This window comes from Oncorhynchus keta, chromosome 12 (genome assembly GCF_023373465.1).
Source record: "Oncorhynchus keta strain PuntledgeMale-10-30-2019 chromosome 12, Oket_V2, whole genome shotgun sequence".
NCBI lineage: Eukaryota > Metazoa > Chordata > Actinopteri > Salmoniformes > Salmonidae > Oncorhynchus > Oncorhynchus keta.
In genome coordinates, this window is record NC_068432.1 from 23,586,570 (window position 1) to 23,609,546 (window position 22,977).

The following is a 22,977-nucleotide window of genomic DNA, read 5'->3' on the forward strand; positions in this document are numbered from 1 at the left end:
TGTGTGTGGGGTGGTTCTTCTATACATGTGGGGACCTAAAATCCCCAAAAGTCCCCTCAATGATAGTAAAACAAAAAAAATGATCCCTTGTGGGGACTTTTTGTTCTCCATAAGAACAAAAGCTATTTTACATTTAGGGGTTCGGATTAGGGTTAGAATTAGGGTTAGGGTAATGGGTTAGTCGTTAGGTTTAAGTTTAAGAGTTAGATTTAGTTAAAGTTAGGGAAAATAAGATTTTGAATGGAAATAAATGTTACGTCCCCAAGAGGATAGAAGAACAAAACGTGTGGGTGTGTGTGCACTGAACTATGGGTCCCCTACCTGAGAGGCTGCGAGGTCTTGCTTCGGCCAGGTCAGAGATGGCCCCTGCAGTGACAGTCTTCTTCATGCGTGAGCCTGTGGCTGCTGCCCCCAGGGCAGGCTTGGCCAGTGTGTCATCACTACTGGCCCTCTTCAGCTAGAACAATATACACATACATACACACTCAGTCAGGATTTAGCAAACCACAGATTGATTACCTTACCAATTGGAAAACATCCTCAATCTACTAGTATTAAATTGAAAAGCACTCTCAGACAAATAATCATGCTGTCAATGCAACCCTTTTTGGTTCCAGGTAGAACCCGTTTGGGTTTAATGTAAAAACCCTCTGTGGAAAGGGGATAGCTGAAGAACCCTTTTAGGTTCTAGATGGCACCTTTTTTTCTAAGAGTGTGTATGGTTTGTGAAACCCCGCCGAGATCAGTGTCTGCACGTGATGCAGAGGTAGGCTAATTCAATTGAACATTTATTTCAATCATCCAAATGGACAGAGATGATCTTAGAAAAATGTAAGGGGTGGTATCTTCCCCTATCTCCCTCCCACCTGTTCCACTCCCAACCTCCCACCATTCATCAAGGAGATGTTGGGTGTGTTCAGTGGTGCCCCTGTCATCTACTGTGTCTGGCACCACTCACCCTGCTAAGGCGCAGGTCTGTGGCCAGGGTGTTGGAGGATCTGGAGGTTTTGATGCCTGTAGCTGTGGTGGAGGTGGTGGTAGAGGGGGCAAGGGAGGCTTGCTTGGCCCTCTCCTGGAGCCCTGGCTTGGGCAGCACTGCCTTGGCCATGCCCCCTTTCAGCATGACTCTGTCTGCTATACCTGCTGCCTACAATGGACAGGAGAGAGAGAGATAACAGGGTGTAAATATTATTATGAATACATGGGTATGACACAAATGCTTCAGTCATTGTGACCTCTGCTGGTTGAAATTATGAAGTAGAACTGAATCACGATTAGCCTATATATTCAGTACGGGTTTACATTATTTAGCTTATTTCAATAGAAATAAGTGAAACATGGCCTGCGGTATTAGATAAACTATTCCAGATTCACATCAAAATAGGCTACCCTTTGGGTGGCATCCGGTACAGGAAAAGATGACTACATCTTATCAAGCAGATATTGGGTACATTTGGTACAGTTGTAAAGTGAAAGGGAGACTACTGTAGGCCTATATGTTTGAGAGAAGAGAGAGTATAGTGTGTGAAGGGGTGGTTAGCGGATATGGTGCTGCCACTGATGGCATTTCAGCCTGTGCCAAGACATACAAGACAGTGTATGGGTATGACACCACTCTGAGCAGAGTGAGAGGACAGCTGAGGCATTGAGACGGTCAACTCCTGCTAGTCAGGACACATCATGTTACAGAGCTGAGAAAACACAGCCTCCTGTCCAATCAGATCTCCTCCACACCACTGGGACTAGAAACCAAATATAACACAACACACTCAGACCACACAACTGAGTTGGTTTGAAGGCACTTAACTAGGGGAAGATGCAGATTGTAATTTAACTGGCAGTGGCTTGGCATCAATAACCAATGCACATGTCTGTTTGCCAAATAGAGACAAATATTCTGAATAGCCTACACATAATGAAATATGATGTAGGCTAGTCTGTGTCCAGCAGACAGGTGGTGCTCTTAGCTTGGAGAGTCACTGACTGCTTTCTCCACTCTTTACTGTAATGAGCTTTACTACAGCTCCCTGTGGAACTCATTCATTGATTTGAAGCAAAGTGGGGAGGTGAGGTCTGAGGGAAGGGTATCCCAATCATTACTGACTGACACGCATAGCATACACAAACAAACAAACACAGAGTGAGAGTGCCTCATTTCTACCAGCATGTCACCTGTGCAACTAGAGGCGAAAAAACTCTAAATCAACTTAACTACACACACAGAAATGCATACAAAGCTCTCCCTCGTCCTCCATTTGGCAAATCTGACCAAATCTCTATCCTCCTGATTTTTGCTTACAAGCAAAAACACAAACAGGAAGTACCAGTGACGCGCTGAATACGGAAGTGGTCCGATGAAGCGGATGTTAAGCTACAGGACTGTTTCGCAAGCACAGGCTGGAATATGTTCTGGGATTCATCCGATGGCATTAAGGAAATTATCACATCAGTCACCGGCTTCATTAATAAATTAATCGATGATGCCGTCCCCACAGTGAACCTACATCCCTACCAGATGCTATGGATTACAGGCAACATCCACACTGAGCTAATGGCTAGAGCGGGACACTAATACAGACGCTTCTAAGAAATCCCACTACGACCTCCGACGAGCCTTCAAACAGGCTTGAATCCTAATATGCCGGCTCTGAGTTCGTCAGATGTGGAAGAGTATTTCAAACTATCACAGATTACAAAGGGAAACACAACCGCAAGCTGCCCAGTGACGCGAGCCTACCAGATGAGCTAATTGCCTTCTATGCTCGCTTCAAGGCAAGCAACACTGAACAATGCATGAGAGCACCAGCTGTTCCGGATGCTCTCCGTAACCGATGTGAGTAAGACCTTTAAACAGGTTAACATTAACAAAGCCGCAGGGTCAGGCAGATTACCAGGGCGCATACTCAGAGCATACGCTGACCAGCTGGCACGTGTTTTCAATAACATTTTCAACCCCTCTCTGACACAGTCTGCTATACCTACAGTTGAAGTCAGAAGTTTACATGCACCTTAGCCAAATACATTTAAACTCAGTTTTTCACAATTCCTGACATTTAATCCTAAACCCCACCTCTTTAAGGAATACCTAGGATAGGATAAGTAATCCTTCTCACCCCCCCTAAAAGATTTAGATGCACTATTGTAAAGTGGCTGTTCCACTGGATGTCATAAGGTGAATGCACCAATTTGTAAGTCGCTCTGGATAAGAGCGTCTGCTAAATGACTTAAATGTAAATGTAAAAAATTCCCTGTTTTAGGTCAGTTAGGATCACCACTTTATTTTAAGAATGTGAAATGTCAGAATAATAGTTGAGACAATGATTTATTTCAGCTTTATTTCTTTCATCACATTCCCAGTCAGTCAGAAGTTTACATACACTCAATTAGTATTTGGTAGCATTGCCTTTAAATTGTTTAACTTGGGTCAAACATTTTGATTTTGGGTGGCCTTCCACAAGCTTCCCACAATAAATTGGGTGTATTTTGGCCCATTCCTCCTGCCAGAGCTGGTGTAACTGAGTCAAGTTTGTACGCCTCCTTGCTCGTACATGCTTTTTCAGTTCTGCCCACAAATATTCTATAGGATTTGAGGTCAGGGCTTTGTGATGGCCACTCCAATAACTTGACTTTGTTGTCCTTAAGCCATTTGCCACAACTTTGGAAGTATGCTTGGGGTCATTGTCCATTTGGAAGACTCATTTGCGACCAAGCTTTAACTTCCTGACTGATGTCTTGAGATGTTGCTTCAATATATCTACATAATTTTCCTGCCTCATGATGCCATCTATTTTGCGAAGTGCACCAGTCCCTCCTGCAGCAAAGCACCCCCACAACATGATGCTGCCACCACAACTTTAAAGTACCACTGAAGTCATTTTATGGGTATCTGTACTTTACTATTTATATTTTGGACAACTTTGACTTTTACTACATACTTTTTAATTCATACATTTTCCCTGACACCCAAAGGTACTAGTTACATTTTAATGCTTATCAGGACAGAAAAATGGTCCAATTCACACACTTATCAAGAGAACATCCTTTATCATCCATACTGCCTCTGATCTGGCAGACCCACTAAACACAAATGCTTCGTTTGTAAATTATGTTTTTTTTTATGGTGTCGTCTGATTTGCTTAATAAGGAATTTGAAATGATTTATACTTTTACTTTTGATACTTAAGTATATTTTAGCAATTAAATGTACTTTTTACATTAAGTATATGTAAAACCAAATACTTTTAGACTTTTATTCAAGTAGTATTTTACAGGGTGACTTTCACTTTTACTTGAGTAATTTTCTATTAAGGCATCTTTACTTTTACTCAAGTATGACAATTGGGTACTTTTTCCACTACTGTGTACATATTTACCTCTGGTGTCCTACATCAATAAAAGGGATCAGCTGAGGGCTTAGGGCAGACAGCTTCCGCATTTACTCTAGTTACTGCAGCATACAGCATAGACCTAAAGTTACCATTTCTATTGCAGGAAGGACTATTTAGAATCAAATTGAGTCGTACTTCAACTCTACAATAAACTAAAAAGCTAATCTAAGCAAAGGGCACTTCTGCATTATAATAAGTTGCATTAAAATCTAGACATGATTCTTTGAGATCCAAACAGTGCATACTAAGAGATAGCAGGCCAGAAAGGGCAAAACGAATGGAAAGTGAGATGTCACCACATTCGGCAGATCAGTCAGGGATCGATGCAGGGTGTATGTGTTCTTAAAACATTAACCAACATCACAGTTAGCATACCTCCAGCCCTAACACTGCAAGGCATTTAGCACATTTAACGTGACATGGTACAAGCAGCTTGCCTCTTATTTTTAGCCCAGGCTTTCACACAACCTCCTGGGGTGTATATTGAAATGCAGCATGAGCAGGAATAAAACCAAGCTGGCTTCCCAGCAAAATCATCTACCCAGATCTGGGTTCAAATTGTTTTTTAAATCATTAAAATAGTTTGAGATGACAGCCAAGTGGGCAGAGTTTTGCCCTTTTGGAAATGTTCCATTGCGCCGGACAAATTCATTGCGCTGGGCAAATTCAATAAAAGTATTTTATAGATTTCAAATAATATTTGAATCCATTGAACCCAGGTCTGCTGATCTATAGAAGGTGGTTGTCTCCTTAGGAAAGTTCCCAATGTCACTTTATATATATATATACATATTTTTTATATTTTTTATATTGAACTGTAAATAGAGAACCTGCAGGTCCTTACAGTCTTATCGGATTGGTTCATCTATCCAAGTGGTTACCTAAAATCCCCAAAAGTCCCCACAAGGCTAGTAAAACAATTCTCCCTCGTGGGGACATTTCTCACATCCCCATGAGGACAAAGGCTATTTTAAGCTTTGGAGTTAGGTTTAGGGTTAGGGTTACAATTAGGGTTATAGTTATGGTACGGGTAAGGGGTTATTGAGTTAGGTTTAGGGTTAGGTTTTAGGTTAGGTGTAGGGGTTTGAATGGAAATCTATTTTAGGTCCCCACGAGGATAGAAGAACAAAACGTGTGTGCTGTGTGTGGCCCGTCATATGATGTTGCTAGGGCCCACTGTCTTCTCCTCATGCCTGTGTGAATATCATCCATCCACACTTGCATTTTCACAGACAGGTCTGGTACTGTACGTCAGCTAGATAGTCAAATGCATGTGACAATAGTTAGGCCTATGTAAATCATATCGAAAAGTTGGTAAAACATGTTAAGCCAAGATGAGGAAGTGAGACAAAAATTGAGGAAAATAAACTTTAAATGTGAAAATGTAGTGAAATAACAGAAATTGAGGAAGCAAACACTGAGGTAATGTCTGTTGAATAATCATGAGTCAAAAGCAATAAAGGGAAAGACTTATTAGCTAATATTTAGAAATCAGCTCACTGTTTGTAAAACACTGTTTGTAAAACCTGTCTCTGCAGTACGCTGAGACAGAGCCTGGGCCTATATAGACAAAGTCTGCATCCTGACAAAGACACAAGGGCCACATTTGTTTTCACCTTCGTAGTAGTGCATGACTCAAGGTTAGGGCTGTGGCAATCACGAAATTTCGTCAGCTGGTGATTGTCAAGCAAATAACTGTCGGTCTCACAGTAACTGACCGTTAATTAAAATAAACACATATAGCATCTCCTGGTTTCCACACATAGCCTACAAGCCACTGATGCAGACCTTTGGATCATTTACATTTTTAAAAGTTTAATAAATCCATATAATATAGCCTACACCTTCAAAAATAAATCCATTATTTATTTTATACATGTCTAATAAAGCATGATATGAAGAAAATGTAGACCATTTCAGAAGAACAGAATAGCAAACTCTGGTCCTGATCTGGCTATGCCAAACGGCTGTGAGTTACACTAGTTCATTTTGCAGACAAGATTTGCTTAGAATTCCGTGGAATTATCTTATAGTATGAAGAATACAACTGAATAAAGCTGAAAAAAATATTAATATTTTCTCCAAACGATTTGGGGGTGTGCGCACATGCAGCTAATCTGTGTTGAGTTGTTAACAAAGAAATAGGTACTCCTATATTCTTAATTTAGAGTTATTAATGTAACTTTAGTTGTTCTACAAACGTTGGGCTATATGTTTTGATTTTTAATACATCGTAAGGCTGCATGATGAGACTCTAATGATGATTTGAAAAAAGTAGCTTGAAAGGCATGAGCTCTGCTTATTTTTTTTGCGCAGGCTGTACACTCTTCGTTCGTCTCTCATTCACAATTTGACAAGCACTTGATAATTCCTCAAAATTTACAGTGGCATCCCTTTTGTGGCCGTAATGCACCCTAAAACATAAATGTATTTTGCGGCCAGTGGTCGTTGTGCCCTTGGCCTGGAGTGCTGCATTGTGCTCTTCTCCCTGAGAGCTGCGCGCTCCTAAGCACCTCTCACTCACATGGCTCTCCATCACGTGATCGGGTCTTTTTCACAGGCTACAAGTGAAGACAGACACATCGGGGACACAACTGTGCGAGTCCTTATCCAATTCCGATGTGCATATTGAAGCTTATGTATGCCAGTTAGGCTCTAAACCCCTTGTAAAACAAATGAATTTGCTTAATTTTAAGATGTTATTTGGCCACTTTAATTGTGATACAAATCTTATCAAAACATGTAGGCCTAAGGGCTAGGCTACATGAGGTGTGCGACTATGATTCGAAATGCCTGACAGCTTGAAAGACGTTTTGGACACTACAGTGAAAATGGTTAACTTTGTTAAAGCAAGGCCTCTGAACTCTCGTGTATTTTTAGTATTATGCAATGATATGGGCAGCGACCATGTAACACTTGTACAACATACAGAAATGCGCTCGTTATTAAGGGGCAAAGTATTGATTTTTTTTTTTAAATTGAGAGACGAGCTTAAAGTTTTCTTTACTGACCATAATTTTCACTTGTCTGACCGCTTGCATGATGACGAGTTTCTCACACGACTGGCCTATCTGGGTGAAGTTTTTTCTCGCCTGAATGATCTGAATCTAGGATTACAGGGACTCTCCGCAACTATATTCAACGTGCGGGACAAAATTGAGACTATGATTAAGAAGTTGGAGCTCTTCTCTGTCTGCATTAACAAGGACAACACACAGGTCTTTCCATCATTGTATGATTTTTTTTGTGTGCAAATTAACTGAAGCTTACCGACAATGTCAAATGGTTTTATATGTAAGATGGCTAAATAAATAGATGATTATTATATTATTATTTGTGCCCTGGTCCTATAAGAGCTCTTTGTCACTTCCCACGAGCCGGGATGTGATAAAACTCACACTGATTATTATGTTTAAAAAATGTATCGTAGTGTGTGTGTGGCAGGCTTACAATGATGGCAAAAAAAAATACATTTGAGAGTGTGCTGACCCTGGTGCTAGAGGGGGTACGCAACTGGAGGTTGAATGTTTGAAAGGGTACGGCACTATAAAAGTGGTTTGGAAACCACTGGCATAGCCTATAGAAATGTTGCACAACATGAGCTCATGGGTTCTCATGAAGTGTTTGATTCGATTTTCGATACATTTGCATTGATGTCAGAGTGATTAGAGGAACAATAGACTGCTGAGTACCAGGCAGTTAGCAAGTTTGGTAGGCTACTAATGACCATCAGCAGAATCAGAGCTTGGAGAAGCCTAATTACCGTGACCGCCGGTGTGGCGGTAATACGGTCACTGCAACAGCCCCACTCAAGGTTTAGTTTTTATACTGTCAAGACACAGTTATGTAAAGACAACCTTGTGAGAGAAGGACAATTACTAGACCGAGAGTGTGTCCTCCATCAAAATTACCTAATTATGACAAACCCAATGTCTTAGAAAGAGAGAGACCGAGAGAGAAAGACATCAGAATATGAAAGATTACTTTATTTATTAATATGAAGTCTTCTTGATGACAGCAGGTTTCCCTAATTTCCCTTCAAACATTTTCACAAAAACACAATATTCCTCAGTAAATATGAGTAATTTGGCAAAATCAGTTTGTGTGAAGGTTAGGCTAAATATGGAAATTTGTAAGGAGCATATCCGCAAATTAAAAAGTAGATTATGATTTTCTAGTTACCAAAGCTACTGCCTTGACAATTGGGTTGTTATTTTCACTAATTACATGGACTTTGACAGCAAGGGGATGTGAAGACTTTCTCAAAAAGAGATGATTACAAATATAGAGATCTTATGGGGTTTTCTTATACATAGAGCTAACAACAATCCAAAGGTTGCTGAGTTTAGATAAAGAAAGCTTGTACCAACTGACATTTCTTATCTGTTTGGGATTGAGATGTGAGTGAAACACTTTTGAGACATCCTCTTATCCATTTGAACCCTAAAGGAGAGACAACAAACCATTTGGAGAACATTGCTACGCTATCCCTTTGACAACAAACATCCCATGAACCACAACAACCAAATAGGCTACTATTTATATCATAATCTTAAGAAAATTACTCTATGAAACCAGTCCACAGGAAGTTGAACTTTAAACGTCTTCCAGTCTATAATCCCACAGTCGGAGACCTCCCTCCAATGAACTGTGTATCTTGATCTCATAGGGAAGGTACAATAAAGCAGGTGCTGTGGGCGGGCTACCAGTCCAGTCTCTCTACCCAGCCCAGGCTCAGTGTTTCTGTTTAGGGGAGCAGATGTGGATATAGGGCACAGGGGCATGCTCCTATCATCAGAAGGTTAATGGAGCTTGGTAGCACTGACAGACATCTCCACTCTCCCTCTTTCTGCATATAAACTCCAGTGATAGCTTCTGTCACTGACAGGCAACTCGCAGTCAACTTCCTGAGAGGAGATGCCCACCACATAGACCCACACATTAAGTGGTGTCTCTGTGCTTATTCCTTTAATATTAAGACTGACACAGTCCTTTAATGAATGGATTGCAGATGGTTACATACGATTCCATATATTGGCTATATAGGAATCACACCATGGAGATGACAGATGCTACAACAAGCAGTGGTGCACAGAATACTGTAGATCTAGGCCTACCTAAACAACCACACAACAACAAAAAATGTACTTGGGGTATAATACACCAAATACACCTCGTAATACCCTTAAAATATATATCTCTCTCATTGCTAGCTGAACATAGTGTAATGCTAGCTGAACATACTGTAGCTAACATGAATATGGAGGAGCCTGATTAATTTCCTCAGCATTATCCACCACAGTAAACAGTGGGTGGGTGGCTCCTGAGTCCTGGCTGGCCCCAGTTTGGCAGTGGGTTGGAGAAAGGATGTTGGGTTGAATATCACACTGCTTCATCACATCCTCTGATGTGTGACCCACTCTGCATGGCTCAGCCCAGGGCAGGCTTCAGCCTCAGTCAGCCTTTAAATAATCAAGACTCTAAAGAGGGGAACTACTGGTGAACTATGACCAACACTAGCATTATATAGCAGGTTGTTACTTCAGAGAAAAAGTGACTGGTATATTTAGCCCATAATGTTACTAAAAAAGGTATGTGGATATCTGTTAAGATCAGCCATAAAAAAAAAACATTTTTAATTTTCAATTGTCCAACTAATGTCCTCAAATACCTCAAAATGTTTTATGTTTCAACCTGACTACCTTTAACCAACTTATGAAAAGGTCACAGACTGAGACTGAGCTCTAAAAACATAAACATAGATATCAAAAGGGGGTGAAAGAGAAAGGGAGACAGCGGGATAGAGTGTCATAGAGAGTGTACTCACAGAAAGAAAACAGCAATGGTCTTGGTGACACCTTCACAGAAACTGCCCTGCACTGTAACTCCCCCTATACACACTGACTGACTCCTACCGGAGTTGAGCTGGACAGACTACACATACAGCGTCTATGCACAGAGAGCAACACGCCAGCCAGACCTTTGGATCAGAGAGCCACTGAGAAAGAGCAGCAGGGCCAAGAGTAGTCCAGCTGCTACTGCCTCCACACACACACAGATCAAGACACGGAAGCAGCCTGTCCGCCTCTGTGCTGCCTATACCTCTCTCTCAGACACGCACGCACGCTCTCTCACACACACACACACACACACACACACACACACACACACACACACACACACACACACACACACACACACACACACACACACACACACACACACACACACACACACACACACACACACACACACACACACACACACACACACACACACAGTCTAGCCACGAGGAAGTCTCCCTCCCCACTCAGACTATTTTTCCAAGCTGAGGTACAGGCGGTGGGAGAGGTGGAGACGCAGTTGTTTTGAGAAGATATTTTATTTCAATCCTGTTATTTGTCTCCCTTCCCTCAGGACACTGTGGTCATTTGATTTAGGCTACCTTAGGCTTAGCTCATGTGTATGACAGATTGTAGAGGACACAATCACCCCATTGTATGGTAAATAACTTTCGAGACCTGTGTCTGTGTTGCTCGTCCTTAGTAGGAAGATATGTGCTTCTTTTATTCATGTCTTTGAATATACTAGTATTTTAGAAATCAAAAGCACCATAGATGCCTTGGTGGACGACGTGCACATTTCTCACTTACAAATGTCCTGGCTGTGCTGACAAAGCTTGTCTTTGTCTCAGAAGAAAATAGTTCTAGCTTCAGTAGAGAGAAGAGGGAGGGCCGAGGATTAAGCATTTGTGGTAAGCATTTTACACATTTTCCAACTGTTCAAATTTGGATCGTCAACTTACAACATGACAAGTCCGTAGAAAATGTGGGTAGTAATAAGCTGGAGAATATTACTGCTCTCTGGGTTGTGATGGAAAACACTCCAGTCAGTTTGTGGTGAGCGGTAAAATAGGGAACTCTGGCTGGCTGACCACACCCCTGTACTGCACTGTACAAGGCCTATACCACACAAAATATGTTTCCAAGGCTGCCTAACGACTGAGAAATGTTTCAGAGAGCAGAGAGGTTTACAGGCCCCACATCCTGTTTGACACCCCACACAGAAACATATTCAGATTTAGAGCCTGATTAAGCCCAGACAACTCCGCCTGCCTTTAGCCTCAATTTAATTATTGCATAAAACAGAAAAACACACAATTTCAGATTTTCAGCCAGTAGACAACTGACTCACAAGCAATGTTCCCTTCAACGTTGTGAAACTTCTGTGCAACTTCCGGTGCGTGTTTACTGTGAACACTGAGGCTGTAACTGCTTTAAGTTATAGTTTTAACAGTGGTCAAGTAGGCTACTGTGGTTATTTGATCGTAATGTAGTCCTACCAGCGTGGTCTACCATCAAAAACTATGGAGAAAAACACATCCCATAACATTTTAACATGGAAATAGCTGTTCTATCAATCAGTCCACAGTAGCAGCCAATATGTGGTGTTCAATGTAGGCCTGCATTCCATGAGACATTTGGAAAAAAAACATACAGGGCTTTAAATTAACTTGTTTATCCACTTCTCCCACTTTACAAAATCAAATTCATTATTATTCCCATACCATTATTACAGAGAATCAGACCAATTATACTACGCTATGCCTATTGGCTACTTAACTTATTTAAGACAGTCTAAAAATACAACAGTGCCCCTTTTAGGCATTAAAACAGTTATTTTCCTGAATCGCTTTTCAAAGATGGCTTTAAATGCACACATTTTGTGCTCTTGTTGGAAGCAACCACTCCCCCATTGCTGACTACAAATGATTTATAACTGTGCTAATAACTCATTAACTAGCAAAGGATATAAACAAATGTGCACACATAGCTAAATGCTGCTCTCGCTTTGATATTTTTTTAAAAGCGCATCTATTCACGACCACCGCTCATGCTGTTAACACAGTCCAGTTGAAACTGAATGGCATAGATCCATTATGGCAATTTGCATATAGGCTTACTGCAGCTCTGATTGGTTATGCTGCAACGGTCTGTGTAGAGTACGTGTTGAGTCTGTATGGCAATGCAAAAGAATCACGCACTGATGTGTTCTGCCTACAAGAAAATCGCTTGCATATTTACTTTTGCATACTAAGTCTTGCATAGTTTGTTTTGTTTCGGGACGTTGCATTGAAAGTAGCTAATATTGCGTTGACTCGATCACAATTCCCACAGTAAAGGGAAACTTTGACAATGTTAACTAAGGAGAAACACTCTAGAAAGTTCAGTGAAGTTCAATCTCGTGCTACTCTGTGCGGGCTGATATTTGTTATGCATGGCAGTCGCAGGGAGCTTCGCGCCTGAATGCAGCTTAGAGGGAACATTGCTCACATGTCACAATGATCATCATCTGTGTACTGGGTAGCCACTACGGATTGACTGTTAATTTACAGTCATTAGTGAGGCCACGAGTCTCTGACAATAACAATGACCATTTGGAAAGATGCATCACATGCTATATCATTATTATAATAGCGTAAGTGACCGTGACTGTAACCATGACACTGACCTAAAGCTGCATTATGCAGAAATCACCCCACCATTTCCTGGTTGAAAAAATTCTAATAGTTTGCCTAATTTCAGTTTCTGACAAAACAAGCATGTATAGTGTAGAGAATCATTGTACCATCTAAACTGCTGTGAAATATATTTTCCAGAACCAAAAATATTGTATTTTCAGCTGTTTGAAGCTCGTATATAAAACTAAAAGTAAAAAAGATTGTTATACCCTGCTTGGTTTCCCCTGTCTTTGGGTTTGTCTCCACCCACCTCCAGGCGTCGCCCATCTGCCCCATTAACCCCTGTGTATTTATACCTGTGTTTTCTGTTTGTCTATTGCCAGTTCGTCTTGTCTTGTCAAGCCTACCAGCATTTTTTCCGTACTCCTGTTTTCGCTCTAGTCCTTGTTTTCTAGTTTTCCTGGTTTTGACCATTTTGCGTGCCCTGTCGTTCTGTACCTTTCGGACTCTGCTCTAGATTACTGACCTCTGCCTGCCCTTGACCTGTCATTTGCCTGACCCCTATTTTTTTAATAATCTTTTGTTACTTCAAACTGTCTGCAGGTCTGATAGTATCCTGAGGTCTGATAGTACGAACTGGTCATGACTGACCCAGCAGACTCGGACCAGCTCCACAACAATATCTCCTCCCAAGGAGCCACCATTGGGAGTCATGAGGAGTTACTTTGAGGTCTTCTGGACGGATTCCCTGGCAGAACGCTATGACTGTGCCTTGAATACATTGCTGGAGCAACTCCGCGGATTATCTGTGAGGCAGCCAGCCACGACAGTAGCCTGCCAGCCCCCCAGTAACACCACTATCAGCAGTGAGTCTCTCCAGGCCACCCCCACGTACCTCCTCCGGAACGTTTCACTGGAGGGTCAGGAACCTGTTGGCCGTTTCTCTCCCAGTGTTCAATCATCTTCGAGTTCCAGCCCTCTTCCTTCCCCTCTGACCGCTCGAAGATAGCGTATCTCATAACGTTAATGTCCAGGAGGGCTCTCGCCTGGGCTACGGCAGTGTGGGAACAACAATTTGCCATGTGTTTCAGCCTGGAGGACTTTGTGGCTTAGGTGAAAAAGGTTTTCGACTCTACGTTGTAGAGCGAGGTTGCCTGGAAGTTACTCCAGCTTCGGCAAGACTCCCACAGTGTGGCGGACTATGCGGTTGATTTCCGCACGTTGGCTGCCGAGAGTGCCTGGAACACAGAATCCCTGTTCGAAACACACGTTCTCCATGTCCAACAAGACCTCCAGCGTCTCCTGGAGAACCACCTGTTCATCAAAGCCAAATAATGTGAGTTCCATCGCTCCACCATCTCCTTCCTTGGATACGTCATCGCTGCTGGGAATGTGCAGATGGATCCAGGAAAGGTGAGAGCGGTACTGGATTGGCCCCAACCCAGCGGCAATGTTTCTTAGGATTTTCCCATTTTTACCGCCGTTTTAACCGGAGTTACAGCAGCTTGGCTTCCCCCTTGTCAGCACTCACCTCTCCCAAGGTCCCGTTCACGTGGTCCCCAGCTGCTGACCGGGCATTCCTGGACCTTAACTTCTTATGGTATAGGGGGCAGCATTTTCACTTTTGGATAAATAGCGTGCCCAATTCCAACTTCCTGCTACTCATGCCAGGAATATAAGATATGCATATTATTTGGATAGAAAACACTCTGAAGTTTCAAAAACTGTTTGAATCATGTCTGTAAGTATAACAGAACTTATGTAGCAGGCAAAACCCAGAGGACTAGCCGTTCAGAATTCTTGTTTTTGGTCTGTCTGCTCACTGAGTTCTCATTGGCAAATTATATTTCTTAGGAACCTGTTTTCAGTTCCTACCGCTTCCACTGGATGTCTCCAGTCTTTGGAATTTGGTTGAGGTTATTCATTTGTGCAATGAAGAAGTAGGCCATCTAGGAACTGGGTGACACTGTTGAGAGTTGCGCAAGACGTGAAAAGTAGCGTTGGTTTGTTGTCTTCCTGTACTGAACACAGATGGACCCGTCTACAATTTGATCGATTATTAATGTTTAAAAATACCTAAAGTTGTATTACAAAAGTAGTTTGAAATATTTTGGCAAAGTTTATAGGCAACTTTTGAAATATTTTGTAGTGACGTTGCGTTTTTTTGGAAGCTGTTTTTTTCTGGATCAAACCCGTCAAATAAATGGACATTTGGATAAATATGTCCGTCATAGTTGAAGTGTACCTATGATGAAAATTACAGGCCTCTCTCATCTTTTTAAGTGGGAGAACTTGCACAATTGGTGGCTGACTAAATACTTTTTTGCCCCAATGTATATGGACAGAATTAATTGAAAAAAAGGACCAATTGTGATGTTTATGGGACATATTGGAGTGCCAACAAAGAAGCTTGTCAAAGGTAATGCATGTTTTATATTTTATTTCAGCGATTTGTGTAGTGCCTGCAGGGTTGAAATATGCTACCCTCTTTGTTTACTATTGGGCTATCATCAGATAATAGCTTCTTATGCTTTCGCCAAAAAGCCTTTTTAAAATCTGACATATTGGTTGGATTCACAACAAGTGTAGCTTTAATTGAGTATCTTACATGTGTGATTTAATGAAAGTTAGATTTTTATATCATTTTTTTTATTTGCCGCCCTGCATTTTCCCTGTTTTTTGCCCAAGTGGGACGCAACCGTCCACTATACCATAAGAAGTTAAGAACCACTTCACCAAAGCTCTCATATTGATCCATCAGGACCCTTCCCGTCAGTTCATGGAGGAAGTAGATGCTTTGGATGTTGGAATGGGGGCTGTCCTGTCCCAGCGTTCTGCGCTGGACCTTAAGCTGCCTTCTTCTCCCATCGCCTTAATGCCACAGAGAGGAATTGTGATGTGGGGGACAGAGAACTACTCGCAGTGAAGATGGCCTTGGAGGAGTGGATACATTGGTTAGAGGGGGCAGAACTTCCATTCGTAGTGTGGATGGATCACAAGAACCTGGAATATCGCAGCACCGCCAAGCGTCTCAACTCCAGGCAAGCTCGATAGGCCCTGTTGTTCACCAGGTTCAACTTCACCATCTCCTACCGCCCGAGGTCTAAGAATGTTAAGCCGGACGCACTTTCACGCCGCGATTGCCCCACTTCTACACCCACAAACCCCGAAACCATTCCCCCTACATCATGCCTTGCGGCTACCCTCACCTGGGGAATAGAAAACCAGGCCCGTGAGGCGGGCCCGGCTAACCGGATGTTTGTCCCTCATTCCTCCAGGCTTGCCTGCCACTCTTGCTTCCGTCGGACCCTGGCCTTTGTGCGATGGTGGCCCACCATGGTTCCTGACGTCTCCGCGTTCGTCGCCGCCTGCGCCATCTGTGCTCAGAACAAGATTCCTCGGCAACTCCGGCTGGCCTCCTTCAAACTCTTCCTGTCCCTAACCATCCCTGGTCACATATATCCCTGGACTTCGTCACTGGTCACCCTCCGCAACACCCCTATCCTCACCGTGGTGGACAGGTTTTCCAAAGCCGCCCATTTAATTCCCCTCCCCAAGCTACCTTCTGCCAATGAGACTGCCCAGCTCATGGTGCAGAATGTCTTCCGGATCCATGGACTTCTGGTGGACATGGTTTCCGACAGTGGTCCTCATTTCTTGTTCCGGTTCTGGAAGGCATTCAGCACACTCATTGGATTGTCGGCCAGCCTGTCCTCTGGGTTTCATCCCCAATCCAACGGCCAGTCAGAGTGTGCTAATCAGGACCTGGAGACAACTCTTCGATGCCTCGTCTTGGCCAATCCCACCACCTGGAGCCAGCAACTCATGTGGGTGGAGTACACCCTTCCCTGCTCGGCCACTAGGCTCTCGCCCTTCGAGTGCTCCATGGGTTATCAGACCCCGCTCTTTCAGGAGCAAGAGGAAGAGGTCAACATACCCTCTACCCAGATGTTCGTCCGTCGCTGTTGGCGTACCTGGAAGAGAGCTCGGACCGCTCTTCCCACGAGGTATCGTCGACAGGTGGACCGCCACCGGACCCCGGCTCCCCGCTATCGTCTTGGGCAGAGGGTATGGCTGTCCACTTGGGATCTGTCCTCTCCGGGGTCCTGCAAACTTTCCCCCTCTTTTATTGGCCCTTTCCCGATCTCCAAGATTCTTAGCCCCTCTGCCGTTTGTCTTCTGTTGCCCCGTACCCTCCTTATACATCCCACTTTCCATGTGTCAAGGATTAAACCTGTCTCACAGCCCTTTGTGTCCAGGCCAAACAGATTAATTATATTGCATAAATCCGCTGCGTGTATGTGTGGTAGGTTTGTTCTGAAGAGCCACCTGTCAATGTGGGGTGTGTGTGTGGGGTTTGTTCTGAAGAGCCACCTGTCAATGTGGGATATGCGAGAGTATTGGCTGTAGCCTCTAGTGTCCACTCGATATCTCACTCAGAGAGAAACATGAGAAGAGATGAGAGGAAATGAGAAGAGAGGAGAGGCAGCCAGAGTGGGCTTCTTAGCACTGCCATCTTCACCTCTCTCTTTCCCTGTCTCTCTTACTCTCTCTGATTCTCTCTCCCACTCTCTCTCCCTCTGTTTCTCTCTCTTACTGACACATATTCCCCACACCTCACAAGGAGAAACTAACTTGCCAATCATCTTGGAAGAGAGAGGAATATTCTCTCCTCGTAAACTCCTTGAGTGTTCTCTTCTCTCAACGGAAAAACAGCCTGATGGTGACATCATGGAGTGTGAGGAATAGGCTGGCTATGTTGCCTTTTCCCTTTCTTGCCAGAGTTAACTGATGCAATCTCAAATCATATTAAATTATTGTCTAACAATATAAAACTTGAAGGAGGAAAACTTCACAAAGACTCAGAGGCTAGCTGTGCATCGGAAAAATTGCCCTACTGTCACGCCCTAATCTGTTTCACCTGTCCTTGTACTTGTCTTCACCCCCTCCAGGTGTCATCTATCTTCCCCACTTATCCTATGGGTATTTATACCTGTGTTTTCTGTCTGTCTTTGACAGTTTGTCTTGTTTGTCAAGCTTACCAGCGTTTTCCTGTCAGCTCCTGTCTTTTCCCAGCTTCTCTTTTTCCGTCCTCCTGGTTTTTGACCCTTGCCTGTCCTGACCCTGAGCCTGCCTGCCATCCTGTATTTTTGCTCCTACTCTGGATTATCGACCCCTGCCTGCCTTGACCTGTCGTTGCCTGCCCCTGTTGTTACAATAAACATTGTTACTTCACACAGTCTGCACATGGGTCTTACCTTGATACATGATACCTACCAACTAGGGCACTTCAGTAAACACACAAAGCAAAAGACTGAAAAACAATGCATGAATGGATCAAAGGTAGAAAAATATAATAATATTTATTCAACGGAGGGATCCTCTATTGTCGTCATTACTCATTCTTACAAAAGGTATTTTCAAGGCCAAACAATAATAGCCTCCTATTAATGCTGAGAAGCTGTATCTGCACCCAGTTCCCAGCTCTTCTGTCCCACTCTCTACTCCATTCTCCAGTTGTGGCCATGGGCCCAGGAGGCGATCCCAGTGTCTGGTCCCAGATCTGTTTGAGCTGCCATGACAAGTCCTGTGGTTGTTTGCAAAACAGCACAAACAGATCTGGGATCAGGTTATCAAGTGGCTGCCTGGCTCCCACACAGGAAGAAAAACAACAGCTACGGAGGCGCTGTATGGAACCACTTCAGAGTCTGGAGGCAGGGCAGGGCAATGCTCCCGGTCCCACATAAAGTGTCTTTAAAACGTAACCTACATTAGCACCTCCTCATTGGAGATCTCCTCTCTTTAACCCCCGGTCAACAGCCCTGCGCCCCCCACAGCAATGTACCCAAGCCTCCCCCATTTCTCCTTCACCCAAATCCAGATAGCTGATGTTCTGAAAGAACCGCAAATCTGAACCCCTGCAAATCATCCGGGCTTGACAATCTGGACCCTCTCTTTCTAAAATTAAAACACCTATTAACTAGGCTGTTCAAACTTTCTTTCGTATCGTCTGAGATCCCCAAAGATTGGAAAGCTGCCGCGGTCAACCCCCTCTTCAAAGGGGGTGACACTCTAGACCCAAACTGCTATAGACCTATATCAATCCTACCCTGCCTTTCTAAGGTCTTCAAACGCCAAGTTAACAAGCTGGTCATGGGTGCACCTCAGCCATGCTCAAGGTCCTAAACGATATCATAACTAGAGGTCGACCGATTAATCGGAATGGCTGATTACTTAGGGCCGATTTCAAATTTTCAGAACAATCGGAAATCGGTATTTTTGGGCGCCGATTTTGCAGATCTTTGTTAATATATATATATTTTTATACCTTTATTTAACTAGGCAAGTCAGTTAAGAACACATTCTTATTTTCAATGACGGCCTAGGAATGGTGGGTTAACTGCCTTGTTCAGGGGCAGAACGACATATTTTCACCATGTCAGCTCGGGGGATTCAATCTTGCAACCTTACAGTTAACTAGTCCAACGCTACAACCACCTGCCTATCGTTGCACTCCACAAGGAGACTGCCTATTACGCAAATGCAGTAGAAGCCAAGGTAAGTTGCTAGCTAGCATTAAACTTATCTTATAAAAAAACAATCAATCAATCATAATCACTAGTTATAACTACACATGGTTGATGATATTACTAGTTTATCTAGCTTGTCCTGCGTTGCGTATTTATTTTATTTTTTATTTCACTTCAATTAAGGAAGACATCCTCTTCTGCAAACCACAGGAAACCAGGACATGATATTTTTAAAGTACTGGAGAGCATTGTGACATCAAATGGACTTTGGTGGTCAAGATGTGTTTATCTGTACGGATGGCGCAAAATCCATGCCAGGGAGACATAGTGGAGTGGTAACGCGCGTGCAAGCAGTTGCTCCGATGCCACTTGGGTACACTGCAGCATCCACCGAGAGGCTCTTGCTGCCAAGGGAATGCCTGACAGCTTGAAAGACGTTTTGGACACTACAGTGAAAATGGTTATCTTTGTTAAAGTAAGGCCCCTGAACTCTCGTTTATTTTCTGCATTATGAAATGATATGGGCAGCGACCATGTAACATACAGAAAGACGTGCGCTGGTTATCAAGGGGCAAAGTATTGACATGTTTTTTTTAATTTGAGAGACGAACTTAAAGTTTTCTGTACTGACCATCATTTCACTTGTCTGACCGCTTGCATGAGGACTGGTTTATCTGTGTGATGTTTTTTCTCGCCTGAATGATCTGAATCTAGGATTACAGGGACTCTCTGCAACTATATTCAATGTGTGGGACAAAATTGAGGCTATGCTTAAGAAGTAGGAGCTCTTTTCTGTTGGCATTAACAAGTACAACACACAGGTCTTTCCATCATTGTATGAATTTTTGTGTGCAAATGAACTCAAACTTACGGACAATGTTAAATGTAATATAGTGAAGCACCTGAGTGAGCCGGGTGAGGAATTACACAGGTACTTTCCCGAAATGAACAACACAAACAACTGGATTCATTATTCCCTTTCTTGCCCTGCCTCCAGTCCACTTGCCGATATCTAAACTAGAGAGCCCCATCAAAACTGCAACAAGCGGTTCTGTGAAAATTTCATCAGAAGTCACTGCCAGATTTCTGGATAGGGCTGTGCTCAGAGTTTCTTGCCTTGATAAATTGTGCTGTTAACATTGATGTCCTTTACAACCACATACCAGTGTCAGAGTGGATTCTCTGCTCTGACCAGCATGAATACTAAATACAGGCACAGACTGTGTGTGGAAAATGATTTAAGACTGAGACTCTCTCCAATACAACCCAACATTGCAGTTATGTGCACCTTTTCAAGCACAGCCTTCTCATTAACCTGTGGTAAGTTATTCACCATTATTGATGAACAAATACATTTTCATATGTAAGATGGCTAAATAAAGAGCAAAATTATTGATTATTATTATATTATTATTTGTGCCCTGGTCCTATAAGAGCTCTTTGTCACTTCCCACGAGCCGGATTGTGACAAAAACTAATTCTTAGGTTTAATAAATGTATTGTATGGTGTGTGTGTGTGTGGCAGGCTTACAATGATGGCAAAAAAACAACATTGAGAGTGCGCTGACCCTGGTGCTAGAGGGGGTACGCAGCTGGAGGTTAAATGTTTTAAGGGGTACGAGTTTGGGAACCACTGTATTAGATAGATAGCTCTGAATCCACAATATGACAGAGGTTGAAAAGCTATAAGACATAAGTTCTTAACAACTGGTTATGGTTAATAATATCAAAGGCTGCATTGAAATCTAACAGTACATCTCGCACAATCTTCTTATTATCACTTTCCTTCAACCAATCATCAGTCTTTTGTGTCAGTGCAGTAGATGTTGAGTGTAAGTCGCTTTGGATAAAAGCGTCTGCTAAATGGCATATATTATTATTATTATTATCTATAAGCATGCTGAAAGTCTGTTGTTAACTTATTTACAGAGAAATAGCAATGTATTTGGTAAAACACCATTTTTTCAAAAAGTTTGCTAAGAGCTGGCAGCAAGCTGATAAGTCTGCTGTTAGAACCAGTAAAGGCCTCTTTACCACTCTTAGGTAGCTGAATTACTTGGGCTTCCCTCCAGGCCTGAGGACAAAGACTTTCCTCTAGGCTCAGATTAAAGCTACGACAGATCGGAGTGGCTATAGAGTCAGCTACCATCCTCAATAGCTTTATATCTAGTTGTCAATGCCAGGAGATTTGTCAATATTGATCGATAACAATATTTTTTTCACCTCTCCCACACTAACTTTACAAAATTTAAACTTACAACGCTTTCTTTTCTTTTTCTTTTTTTTATTATGCATGAGTATGATGGCTCACTGTTCTTTGTTGGCATTTCCTGCCTAAATTTACCCACAAGTAATCATTACAATAACTGGCAACATCAAATGGTTTTGTGATGAATAAGCCATCTGATTTGATGAAAGTGTCACACCCTGATCTGTTTCACCTGTCCTTGTGATCGTTTCCACCCCCCCCCCAGGTGTCGCTTATTTCCCCTGGTATATTTATCCCTGTGTTTCCTGTCTCTCTTTCAAGTCAACCAGCGTGTTTTCCCGTACTCCTGCTTCTATTCTCTTTTTGCTAGTCCTCCCGTACCTGCTTGCCTGACCATTCTGTCTGCTCTGACCTCAAGCCTGCCTGCCACTCTGTACCTCCTGTACTCTGAACTGGTTTTGGCCTTTTGCCTGTCCATAACCATTCTCTTGCCTACCCCTTTTGGATTGATTAATAAATATCAAAGACTCAAACCATCTGCATCCTGTGTCTGCATCTGTGTCTCGCCTTGTACCTTTATAAAAAGACGTAGTTGGAATTTGTCTTTCTGCCCATAATTTTATTTTAAGTACTCAATATTTAAATCATTGAACTTGGCTTCATAATACAGTTTCTTCTGCATTTTGTTGAATTCAGTAACATAATTTTGCAATTTGCAGTAAGTCAGCCAGTCAGATGTGCAGCCAGACTTATTAGCCACTCCTATTGCCCCATCTCTTTCAACCATTGTTCTTCAATTCCTCATCAATCCATGGTACCTTAACAGTTCTAACAGTCAGTTTCTTAACAGGTTCATGTTTATCAGTAATTGGAAGAAGCAATTTTCATACACTCAAGTGCAGCATCTGGATGCTCCTTATTAATCACATCAGACCAACAAATATTTTTAACATCATCCATATGAGTCACAGCTAAATCTTTTGTATGATACACTATTTTAGGCCCAGCTTTTAGAACGTTGGCTTTCCTGGATATACAGTAGCCATTATATTAGGATCACTGCATCCAATGGGTATGGATACAGCTTTAGAACAAAGTTCTACAGTAATAGCAAACATGTGATCAATACATGTGGATGATCTTGTTCCTGTAGTGTTTGTAAACACCCTGGTAGGTTGATTAATAACCTGAACCAGATTACAGGCACTGGTTACAGTATGAAGCTTCCTCTTGAGCAGACAGCTTGTTGAAAACCAGTCAATATTCAAGTCGCCAAGAAAGTAGACTTGTTTACATCACATACACTATCAAGCATTTCACACACATTATTAAGATACTGACTGTTAGCACTTGGTGGCCTATAGCAACACCCCTAAAGAAAAGGCTTTA

General features: G+C 42.6%; 1 protein-coding gene across 4 annotated transcripts in view; it reads right to left on the minus strand.

Annotated features, from left to right (window-relative positions):
- Positions 1–22,977, minus strand: part of LOC118391155 (cytospin-B-like) — a 162,819-nt gene that overhangs the window by 119,852 nt on the left and 19,990 nt on the right. For 3 of the 4 annotated variants that reach the window (XM_035782241.2, XM_035782243.2, XM_052457871.1), the window contains exons 2-3: positions 959–1,147; positions 322–457 (exon numbers count right to left, since the gene is read on the minus strand). In XM_035782241.2, the coding sequence (XP_035638134.1) occupies positions 322–457; positions 959–1,123 (301 nt within the window). In that variant the 5' untranslated portion in view covers positions 1,124–1,147. Of the gene's footprint in view, positions 1–321; positions 458–958; positions 1,148–10,215; positions 10,624–22,977 lie in introns of those variants that run through there. The other variant, XM_052457872.1, reaches the window with a different exon arrangement.